The sequence below is a fragment of the Mycteria americana genome, chromosome 1 (assembly GCF_035582795.1).
Source record: "Mycteria americana isolate JAX WOST 10 ecotype Jacksonville Zoo and Gardens chromosome 1, USCA_MyAme_1.0, whole genome shotgun sequence".
Taxonomy (NCBI): Eukaryota; Metazoa; Chordata; class Aves; order Ciconiiformes; family Ciconiidae; genus Mycteria; species Mycteria americana.
In genome coordinates, this window is record NC_134365.1 from 25,778,845 (window position 1) to 25,791,033 (window position 12,189).

Below are 12,189 nucleotides of genomic sequence, written 5' to 3' on the forward strand. Positions count from 1 at the left end.
CACACGTTTAACAGCTTACATGCTGGGGAGAAAAAGAAAGAAGTGAATTGTACATTTGTCTTCAAGAATAAACTCTCTTCTGGAAAGGAAGCTTAAGTTAGGTTTTAGCCATACTGATGTTAGGTTTTAGCTATACTGATGTTAGGTTTTAGCTATACTGATGGGCTCAAGAAAGGAGGAACGGGGAGAAGTTCTCTGACCTGTGTGACACAGGAGGTCAGACTGGATGATCTGACAGTCCCTTCTGGCCCTAGGCTCTATCGGTCCGTGAAGCAGTCACCTTTTCACTTCAGTAGCGTTTTAGTCAGTTAACTTAGGTCATTTAACAGTATTTTCTTGGTACCTGTGTGACTCACTGATAATGCGTACTTGAGAAGGCATCCATTATTTGCAAAGCCTGGCTTGCTTTTTCATTTCGGCAGAATGTGAAGCTGAAAACAGATGATTGATGGCTTTTTCTGTTTATTTTCTAAAAGATGTCAAGCAGCATATTTACTGACTCGACTCCTGCTGCAACTTGTTAGTTTGAGCAGTGTAAACACATCTTAACAACCCTTAGTAATTGTGAGGAGAAAGACTTCATGAATATAATGAAAACTGACAGCACTGATTTCCATGCCTGTAATTTTTTTTAGCTTATAAAGACAAGCACAATATTTTGCTCAGGTGTTTTGGAGGTTCTAAAACTTCCAGGTAACAGTTTATTGGTACTCATATTTCAAATATACTACTTGTTTGGTAAAAAAAAGTTAATATTTAGTTCTTTTTTTCTCAAATTACTTTGTGGCCCCTTGTTTATACACCTATGTAAATGGTGGTTATCCATAACACATATTTGCTAGATTTTGGAAGGAGAAAGGTCATTAGTTACAGAGAAAAAAGACTAGCTAATGTGCTAACTTACAGATGGAAATGGAAGCTTTAGATGAAGCCTAAGTGAAATGTAGGGAAGCATATACCATCCGAATGAAATTGCATGTGTCGATTTATTCTGTGAATAAGTAAAAGATGACAACATTACAGAGATTTGTCCAAGGATGCAGAGTGAGTGCAATTATCTGCCACCTTTTATCAATAAATCTTATAAGGAAATAATTATTTTTAAAATATAAAAGCTGTATGAAAGCTGTATGAAGCATCAAGAGTAATTTGCATGTTTTTAGCAAGTAGTAAATAGTTTTGGAGTAAACTAGTAAATAGCAAATAGCATGGGGAATTTCCTGAAAACTTGAAACTGCAATCCATTGAGCCTAATCTGTCCCACATTTTTAGTAATTCCTGCCATGAAAAGTCATTCAGAAACTTACCATACTCACCTCAAAGGGAAATCTACAGTTTTCATCCTCTTTTTCCTCCTAAACACACTAATCCTATTGAAAAAAGTATTCCTGAACATTAGTCCCATAGTGACTGAAATCCTTGCAATTTCTGCTTAAATAATTTATCATGGCTGATTCATTTTTATGCCAGCATCATCCCTGACCATAAGTAGGTCTTCTCCTTCCCAAGTGTTCCCACTGTGGGAACACTTCTGATCCCCTCTTTCATCCTTCATTTTATTAGGCTTATTATGCCTTTCAAACAAACAAACAAACAAACAAACGCACACAAACAAAGCCAGATCTCCATTCCATGCCATATCTGACTGAAATTCAGAATTCTTGTCCTTTCAATGCAATTTCTGATCAAAATTCATCACTTCAACACAGGTGACCAGACCTGCATTTCCTCAGTGCCTTGCACAATGGAATTAATACTTCCCTGAGACCATGTTTCTCTTCGTCATGATCTCATCACAGTGATGGTTCAAGATAATCTTACAGTTAGCTAGTAAATCTATGGTCTTTCTCCTGCTCTCCCGACTGATAATGATGTCCATTCAATAGGCATTTTTAGGCTACCTTGAGCTTGTTCCAGGTGTGGAATAAGTGAACTTACTCCTACTCCAGTGCAAAAATGCAACATCAGATTCAATATAATTATTAGGATTACTTTCGCACTAATTTAGAGGAGCCCTTGTAGGATATGATTTTTTAATAGTTTACAGCTTATTTAGTTTCATTAGGAATGAATGCAATTATGCATGCAATTATTTTGTTTACTTGGTTAGTGGTAAGGTCTATGAAGATCAGGCTGAATTTGTAATAAAATGAGTTGTTTATGCTGAAATCAGATGTGCCAGTCATACCCTGTATTAATATCACTGGTTTCTTCCTAAGACTAATTAATATCGGTGATACTGATAGTGATGTATCAGCTGTATGAATAGTATTTGCTGTGTGTTCAGGGAGGGGAGGACACTGACCACTAGAGGAAACAGCAGTTTCAGTCCAGGATAAGCATAGAAACCACTGTTTAATTCTGAATCCAGTAGTAGTCTTTATACTATAACCTCAATAATAGGGGCTGGACCAATCCTTTCTAATCTCACTTGACATAGTACATTAATATAGTTGTCGTTATATTCAGGTAATTGTTCTACAGTATCAAATTTGCAAATTCAGTACAGTATTAATAACCATGATCTTGACATTGTGAATGTAGTTTTGTGTCCTGGTGTATGTTTGTGCTTGGTCCATGTTCACACAATAACTCTTTCTTGAGTTAGATTGTGGTTTTGGAAATCATATTGTTTGAATGTGTCTGCCTATGTGGTCTATTTTAATAAGATTTGAAAAGTCTTTTTGGTTGCTTCAGTAACTAATTTGCCTGCTTTGTTTTTTGCATGAAGATAATGTGGTTTTGTAGTCACCTTTAAGTAGATGTTTGCTGGAGGTTCTAATCCAATATCTCTTCAAAAATTGCATTAAAGCTATATTTCATCAAGGTACTATGCATCAGTGTGTTAGTCTTGAAGAACTGGACAAGGTCACCTGCCTTTAAGATGTCTGAAAGGTTGTTTTGACTTGCCAGAAATGTTAAGTGTTAAAAATATGTAGTGCATGCAGTTTGATATTCTTACTGACACCAAGGAGATTAAATAAGTTTTTTACTTAATCTGTTAATGTTCTATGCCGTGATGAATACAAAAAGTGGAAAAGAAATATCAGCAGCATTTTCTGCATATGAAGACGTGTATTCATGTGATTTGCTATTCATGTGATCCATGAATATGCACAGAAAATGAGAAAATAGGATTCCTTAGACCCTCACTCACCTTTTGTTATTAGCTTCATAAATCTTCTGAAAACCTGGTTACTGTGACCATGCTTTATATATGATTATATTGTACTGCATCATTTCCATCCCGTGGTTTACACTTAGGAACAAGAGCTTTGCAGATAAAGAAGCTCAGATAGCTAATACTGAAGTTATTCCTAATGATACTAATTAAGTAGTTGGGCAAATTACTTTCACTGATTAAACTATGATTGTAAAAAATTCCAGTTGCTCTCTTCCCTTGTCTCACATGACTCTTCCTGGGATCTAGCCCTATGAGGTTTTTTTAATTGAAAACTAAACTGAGTTCAATTGCCTTGTGAGAGTTTTAGTTACATTTGTTTTACCTTTGTTGTTTCCTTTCTTTTTGAAGTCTCCTCTGTAGAATGAGCGATCTTCATGTCATTTGTAATTTTTCCATTTGTCCTTGTTTTCTTTTATGTGGAGTTGTAGTAGGTTTGTGTCAATCCTGTTATAACTTCTTTATTTTATAGTGCTACTTTTAACTATGGTACTGAAAAGAATGCAGATACACTGTTGTTGCTGAACAGCAGGTAGAAAATTAGTTATTTGAATAATTAGCTATTAGAATTAGTTGCTTGAATAATTATTGTACTTTTCTTATTTTTAAATATGCCTAACGTAGTGTCTTATTTAGATTAAACATTTGGAATGTTTGACTTCTGCAAAATGCATGAATCTTGCTGATGACAGTAGTGAGTCATCTAGCAAGAACAGCATTGTACTGACGGTACAATAACAAAAAAGGTCTTTAGTGTCTGCTGTCTTTGTACATCTGACCTTGAAGAGAATTAGAACTTGCTTGGTGCAAGTTGAGCATCTAATACATTGATGCACCTGTTAGTTCTCGCATATTAAATTGGATAATGTTTATAATGATCAGTGATTCTTTTGTGGATTAAATAATTTGTCTTTCTAGTGTTCTGGACATTCGGCTGCATTTACTTGTATTAAAGGCTTGTCCTCAAGATGTGAAATTGCTTATACTTCAAGAAATTGTAACTTTGCACCATTCCCATCCCTTTCTGACATCGTTTTCTCTTACTGTTGAATCTTATTTCTAACTAAACCAATTTTGATTTGCATTTTATACTCCTATAGAGACCATGAACCAAGCAACACCTGCTAGAAAACTGGAAGAGGTTCTTCACCTTGCAGAACTCTGTATCGAAGTATTGCAGCAAAATGAAGAACATCATTCAGAGGTGAGGCCGTAACTGCATTTGCTATAGAGAATGGTTTGTTTCTAGATTTTTTCCTCCCCTGATGCGAAGCAATTCTGTCAAGAAACATTTTAGCTTTACTTTCTGACATATGTTTAAGGCAGTTCACATTTACAGAGGAATAAGAGACTTGAAGCTTATGAAAAGTGAAATAAAAATCTACTTGAATTCGCTTGAATGAACTGTAGGTTTAGAAATGAAAATTAAAGAGCATAAAATAGAGAAAGCATCTTTGTGCTGGAGGTGGTGAAATGGTATGGAAAACATTCATAGCCTTATACAGTTGTTCCTTCCAACTTTTCACCTCTCATTCAAAATAGAAAGAAAATATAATTGAATACTAGTTTTCATCATGCTGTATAGATCTTAGATTGCTTAGCTGCTGTATAGATTATAGATTTTAACCTAAAAATAATCATGGGTATAATAATCACATGCACATTGCTTTTCTGTTGATTGGAAAAGTAGTGCTTTTAAACTTGCACTTTTTAAAATGGCATTATAAGGTAGAAGAAATAAAATAGAACAATTTCATGTTTCTTATTCTCCAGTCTTTTACTTCATGATACAGAAACCATAATATTTAGAATATTTAGAATTATAACACCTTTTATATCAAGGAATTACAAAAATAAACTTGACCAGGTACACACAATTGTATATATTATTAACATTTAATTAATAAATATAGTTTTCTAAGGTTCAGGATATTGTTTTTAAAATGTTATCAAAAAACTCAATAAATATTTTTGAGGAAAATATGCAAAGGGATAAACATGATTTAGTATATATAGTTATAAATATGATCATTCAAAACATCTGGTTTTATATCACACTATGGAATCTAGTTTTTAGCTTACATCTGTCATGTGTGAACTTGTTATAGATGTTTTATCTTATACTGAAGAAACAGCTGTTTCAATGATTTGAAATTAATTCCCTGGAGGTCCTGTTCTACACTACTGTTGCCACTGTGTTACTCTGTAGTGATTCCTTAATAAAATGTATATATTGTTGTCTTTGTCTTTTGAGGCACTGCATTACTATAAGAATATTAGACTTGTGTGGGAAAGAACACAGAAGAAACAGATCAAATGATACATGTATGATTAAACATCTCTGTTCAAAGATTACTTCCCGTACTACTTATTTGCAGTCAGAGATGTGGTATTTTTCAGAAGGATAAATATATTGCATATGCCTTCAGAAAAATCAATTCAGCAAAAGTTTTCAATCTAATCTAAGACAACTTGAAAATAATAAAGAGAATGTAAAGATTATTTTCCCCTTCATTCATGTAATAAATGTTCAATTTTACTGAAATTTATAAAACATGCAGAATTTCAATATTAAAATATATCTGAGAACAAGATCACAAAATTATACATCTCCTACTCAAAACTGAAGATTAAGTATGGTGACTTCACATCATAATGTTATGCGAATATTCAGTGTTTGATAGTGCAGTTGATGAAAAGGATCAGTAATGTCTAAAATAGTATATCACATTTTTAATAGTAGCTTTGTTTTTTTTTTTAATTCATAACACTTCCAAATTTCTGGGATTCCCAAAGGGAAGAGAGGTATGTGATTCCTGATGAACTAAGCATTATTTTTCACCATTTATAGCATGGAACTGTGCATTGAATGTGTAGCATAAATTGTTCTGCTGATTTCTGGTGTTGTATTGCCACATTTGTGTGTCTTTCTAGAATCTAAGAACTTCAGTCTTCCTTTAATCTGGTCAGTGTTTTTGTTCTCTTATAATGTGTGTCACCGATTGCTAATTGCCTTTAGCCTGTTTTCATATTATCCATAATGACTGAACAACTATCTTAGCTGTAGTCTTTATTTTTCTATTCTTCTTCCTTGCTGCCTAAGCGATGATGGGTAGTTCTTGAGAGGGTCAGAAGAATTTCTGTCTGGGTTCAAAGTGTCATTTGCTAAGGGGAAGAAGATGGAAAGAAAATGTGCTGGTTTTCTGGTTTTGGTTTTGCTTTGTTTGTTTTGGTTTTGGCAATATTTTCTGAAAAGAGTTTTGCTTGCCTAAAAGGGACACCTGCCAATGCCTGTATGCATTTCTTTTCTTCTTTCTGTATTTCTTTGCATTTATTTATTTTCTAGGGTAAGGAGTCTGTTCCTTTAATGAGTTCCCATTTAAACAGGGTTTACTAGTGAGAAACTTCTTCCAGGTTGAGGAAGAAGACTCCATTTCAAACTCTTGCCAAAATTTTTGAAGCCTCATCTGTCCTTTTCACTACGGTGCCAGTCAGCATCCTTCAATCCTGACACTGCAACACACAAAGTACTTTTCAGTAATAGCGAGGATGCTCAGCATTTCTTTAAAACCTCTTGCCAATTCATCTTTTCTCCATTTGCCCCATGTCAAAAAGAATTACAGGCAGTCATCAGAAAGTCCAGGATGCAAAAACATATTGTAGACCACTTTTCAGAAGTTGTCTTTTATTTGATGCCTGAGTACATAATTCGACATTACCTAGGGCCTGCATTTCAGAAATGCAAGTGAGGATTTCTAACTTCTTTATTTGACGTTGTGGGAGCTCAGCACTTGTATAGATCAAGCTACATATATCCCTTGCTGGTAACTAAAAAATATTCAAAACAAGATATTCAAAATGGGGGGCATAAGTTTGAAAGCAAAGACATTTTCTTACCTAGTATGTGTAGGTATTTCTCACTGTCAGGTATTTTCCTGAACTCTGAGCAAAACACTCTCAGCAGTATGTCATATCCATCCTATTTCATAAGCTCACTTCACCTTCATCTTTAACTCCAGGATCACAGAGCTCCCTCTGATCCAATACTCAGCTTCAATACTGACCTGTCAAAGCCTAGATTTAAGTGACAGTGAAAAGGTACAAGAGTTATATGTGAAGTATTCTATAATGTAGAGCTGCCTTTACTTGCTGACACGCTATTTTTCACAGATCTCTTCTTTTAAGCTAAGATTACCTAAGAATCTAAATTTTTACCAAAGAAAACTATGTGTTCCAACATGTTGTTAAGTTATTGAAAATTAATATTAGTGAATAACATTAGTGAATTTCTAAAGATGTATTTATAGCATTTGTGGAAGGAAAACTGGATGCCTTCCTCAGGAGAAGCTGACATCTTTAAGGCAAAAATAGGTATTAAAAAGCGCTCTGTATCTATTAAAAAAACCCTTAGGCTTCAAGGAACAAAATTTCACACGAAAACCATCCCTTCTGATTAACAAATGAGTGCAAAATGTATTCACAAGAATTTATTTGAAAAATAAGTTAATCTGATTACTTACAGCCTTAGAATTGAATGAAAGCAAAAAGAAGCATATACAGTATTTTTTCAAGGCTGAGGCCTTCATTCTTTTCTTTGCTCTCAGGCAAAAAGAGTTGCAGGGATTTATACTCCTTTTTTGATTTTTTTGTGTTACATTTTTGTTCTGATTATATCATCTTTCCTAGCATAATCTATTTGATTTCTTACATTTTTGATGCAAGGTTTTATAAAATATTTTCACATTTTTCACTTGGCCTGTTCATCCTCCCCAGATGAGACAGGACATGAAGTGACATATCCAAATGTATTTTGCCATAGATACAACACATCTCTTTGCTTTATGACTCGTGTTTAGTAATTGGATTTTGTTATGTTTGCAGGCATTCGCTTGGTGGCCAGAATTATTGGCTGAGCATGCAGAGAAGTTTTTGTCTCTCTATTCTGTTGATATGGATTCGGCACTCGAGGCACAGCCGCAGGACTCCTGGGACAGCTTCCCACTTTTCCAGCTGCTGAATAATGCCCTCAGAAACGACAGTAAGATCTTAAGTTTTTTACTTATTGTGTGCATAAGATTTTTCAGTGTGCCCACACCTTGGAAATGTATTTCTAACTAATATGATTCTCAGATTAAAAGCGGCAGTGCCCATGTTTATGATATATACCCTGGTGCTCCATTTCTTGGAAGCTGAACAGTTTCTCTCTATCCTTGTGCCATTTCAGTCACCTTATTCAGTCACCATTTCACCTTATTCTGGTGATCCTTTAACCATTCAGTATCCCAGATTGCTCAGTTTTAAATCAATGATGTACAAGCAGCATAATATTTATTTAGTATTTCATGTTTAATCTGTACTGCTTAAATAAAATTGTAGTTAATACTTCCTTCTAAGTCTTCATGTAAACTACTTTCAGACTAGTTATGTCTATAAAGATATTGTAGGCTTAGCGTGAACAGGGTGAGATACATAAAATAAGTCAGAGTGTTAGTTGCACTCGGTGTATTGTTGTATCATTATTTGAGTTGGAGAACAAAATTTGAAATAGCTGTGTTATCTTGCTTTTATTCATCTTTGAAGAGCTAATTTTCTTTTTTTTTTTTAATAATAGTTAAGTGATCTCCTAGGCCAGTTTTGGGTGAAAGGGATTTTAATAATGGAATTAAGGAAATAACAAAAAAAAATTGATTAGGTGCTATTTTAAAAACATTGAATTGCACCTTATTTTGCAGACAAGTAATTTCTCCTAACATTTTAAGGCATCATAAAGAAAAAAATATATTTGTGCTATATTTTATATGTTTACTCATATTCTATTTTTAGAAAATGAGAAAATGACCCACTGTTTTTTTAAATTATTTTGGAGATACAAATGCTATTTTTATTCAATGATTCAAGTTATTCCAAAATTTGATTTTTTTACTACAAATACAAGAAACTAATTTTTAACTCTTCCTGGAAAATTCATTTCATTTCTGTGGAAGTTCAATAGCTTTTAAGAATTTTAGCTCCGTGTATGGAAACTGCTTGAAAGAATGGAAAATAGCATTCAAGAGCTTTTCTCCAAGGTTACACATATTGCAACCTATATTATTTATCACTGTATTATTGTTAACCTTAGCTGCCAAGTGTTTATTGAAATATATAGGTTGTCTCAGTATAGTACCTGTTGGCCACAGCACCATATCATGAAATGGAGCAACTAGCAAATGTACAATTCACTGTAACATGATGGATTACAAACTTCATGGAAGGAAAGGGGCAAATGGACAGGGCCACTAAACTGAAGCTGAATCTTGAACAGCATTGTTGAAAGTCACTGTTACTGCACCACGTTGGATGTGGTCTAGGACAGAGCGGAAGAACGTTAACAGCCAGTCTTAGCGGTCTCTTTTTGTGAACTATGTTTCCATACCCTGACATTTAACAATACATGAAATGCGATATTCCTGATGATTTCTTTTTTCACATGTTATCCTAGTGAAAGAAAATGTATCTGTTTGTGTTTCCTTTAGTTTATTTTTAAGATATTCGTGAATGTTTCGTCTGGATCCCTTGTTGGACAAAGTGCAACTACAGAAACGTATTAAAATTGCCATGCTGGTGGTAATTTAAGCTTGATTTAGAAGGCTGCTCAGAAGGGTGTAGGAATTGTTTGATCTTGGGGCAGATCTCATAAGAGTTAGACTCCTGCAAAGTGGGTTCTGCATTACTTGAAGTGGGTGTCTGATCATCTAAAATCCGGATTAAAAATCTGAAGCCTGTATTCAGGTGTCTTTCCTACCATCTTACATTTTCAGTTTTGGAAGCACATCTCTAGTTTTGGTGTTATGTGCACTTAAAACATTATTTGGTTTCTGAAAGTTGTGGAAGTATTTTACCGTAGTCTCACAAGAAGGATTTCTGGCATCAGTTTTAACTATGTTATTGTGTCATTTGTGTTCCTTTGCGCTTTGGTTCCAACCTGAGAGAAGTGATAGAAACAAGGGTTGTCCTCACATGCAAAGAGGTTGCTGGTAGGCTACTGATTTTTCCTTCCTTAAAAGATTAAATGGATAATAATGCTAAATGCTTACAACATTTTATGTTAAGAAAAGGAAAGACATTTTATGACAACTTTCATGTCAAAGCAATTATTAGAAAGATTGTAAAACCTTAACTGAAGGAGACGAAACGACTGCTGTATGAAATGTCACACCTGTATACCAATTTCAGTAATTCCCTAATGGTAATAGATATAGTAAATGACAGTTTCTGGCAAGTGAAAGCCATCTGGAAAATTATACACTTTTTTTTCCCAGAACTATTGGAAAGCAACCGTGGAAATTAGTCACCTTTTAATCGGTGGATATGTTAGCAAGTGGCAAGTGACCATTCTACCAAGGACTGATTCCCAAGTGGAACATACCTCAGTGCTTATTCTTTAATTAACAGCCTTTTCACCTTGCAAGTGCATTAAAGCCATTAGAAAGAGCTCACCATGCTTATATAATCAAATTTACAGTCTTCCAAAATGAAATAAATAATTCTGGCTTTACCCTAAGTGAAAACCTTTTCCTGAAAACTCTCACCTTCGTAAAGATAGATTTAGAAAAAAAATCTAAAAAGGAAAAAACTGGAATGTGGTCTCATGAGGATAAAAAGGCTAGTGTTAATAATTAACAAGGAGAGTGAAGTGGAGTAAATTAGCCATAATAGAGCCCACAGTGACTGGCAAAGTCACCTCTCATTATCAAAAAACTCATTAGGAAATGAAGAGGTGGAAATCCCACTGGGTTATTCTCACTCTCTGGCTATATCAGAGATTACTTTTCAGATTTCTTTCAAATGAAGAACTGTTAGGTCACCATATTGCATATTAGGTTAATCTTCAGTGAAATTTGGAGGACTGACACCTGCGTGTTATTCTATCTCAAGAGCTTTAAATGAGCTCTAAGTCTTTGATGCAGGAGTCAGTTTTCACGTAAACCTGACATGAGCGAAATCCTAACAATAAAGAAACAATCTAACATTTACAACATTAAAGAAAACTTACATGTAATACTATTTTTATAACTATGTCACTAAACTATAATATTAGAAAGACTATGAGAGAATGAAAATGCATAGTCTTTGCTATTCAAATAATATCAAATGTGTTATTTTACATCGCGTACAAAACATTGTACAAGATTCAAGTCGAATACTTCAAAGCCAATATTCATTTAACAATGAGAAAAAAAAGCATTTTCCAATACAGCGTATAACTTTTCATGAAGAAAAAGGGGGGAGGAAGAGGGCGTTCTGACTGAAGCTTCACATTTGTATTATGAAGGACTCCATTTTGAGTCACTTTAAGCTTCTCCATTTTTTTCTGACCTTACTCCATAACAATTAAGAGTTCATCAGTGAGTTCACCAGTGATTGCTTTCCTGTTAAGTCTAACTGAAGAACTACTTAAAAAAAATGGATAGAGGAGTATGACCTTTCTATCCTAGAAAATATTTCAGCCTTTCTGACAAGAGCTAACAAATAACAAAAAGTGATTTTAAAAATGACATTTACTGTGGAGATGAGTAATAGATTATAGCTAAATTTGTTGCAATTTTTCAAAATGTAAAGGTTGGAAAAAAATATTGTAGCTCCTTTTATAGTCTACATTTTAATGATCTCCAAAGTTTCTATTGTTCATATACAATTATGCCTGACTGTGTAGAGCTTTGCAGATTTTACAGAGATAACAGTACCAAATATCTCTCTATGATAGCGAAATTATTTTTTCCAGAATTGGTTGTCCCAGGATTGTATCTTATTTTCTGTAATGATGACATTACTTTTTGTCCACAGAGCCTATAAATTATGTTATGAAGGGGCCTGCTCTAGAGGCCAATTTACTTTCTGTAGTTGCTTAATTATTCAGATTAATCAGTTTTTTAGTGCCTCAAGACAGATCTGTATTAATTCCTCTTCATTTAAGACTGTGTCAGAGATATCTTTTAGTGGCATGTGCCTAGTTACTTGAAGTGTCC

The 12,189-nt window shown here is 34.2% G+C and overlaps 1 protein-coding gene across 9 annotated transcripts in view; it reads left to right on the forward strand.

The window, feature by feature from the left end:
* The window catches only part of CADPS2 (calcium dependent secretion activator 2), a 321,285-nt gene that overhangs the window by 249,535 nt on the left and 59,561 nt on the right, over nt 1-12,189 (forward strand). For 5 of the 9 annotated variants that reach the window (XM_075491545.1, XM_075491547.1, XM_075491553.1 and 2 more), the window contains 3 exons: nt 4,282-4,385; nt 5,978-5,986; nt 8,063-8,219. In XM_075491545.1, coding sequence (XP_075347660.1) covers nt 4,282-4,385; nt 5,978-5,986; nt 8,063-8,219 — 270 coding nt within the window. The remainder of the gene's footprint in view (nt 1-4,281; nt 4,386-5,977; nt 5,987-8,062; nt 8,220-12,189) is intronic. The other 4 variants (XM_075491550.1, XM_075491549.1, XM_075491551.1 and 1 more) reach the window with 1 other exon arrangement.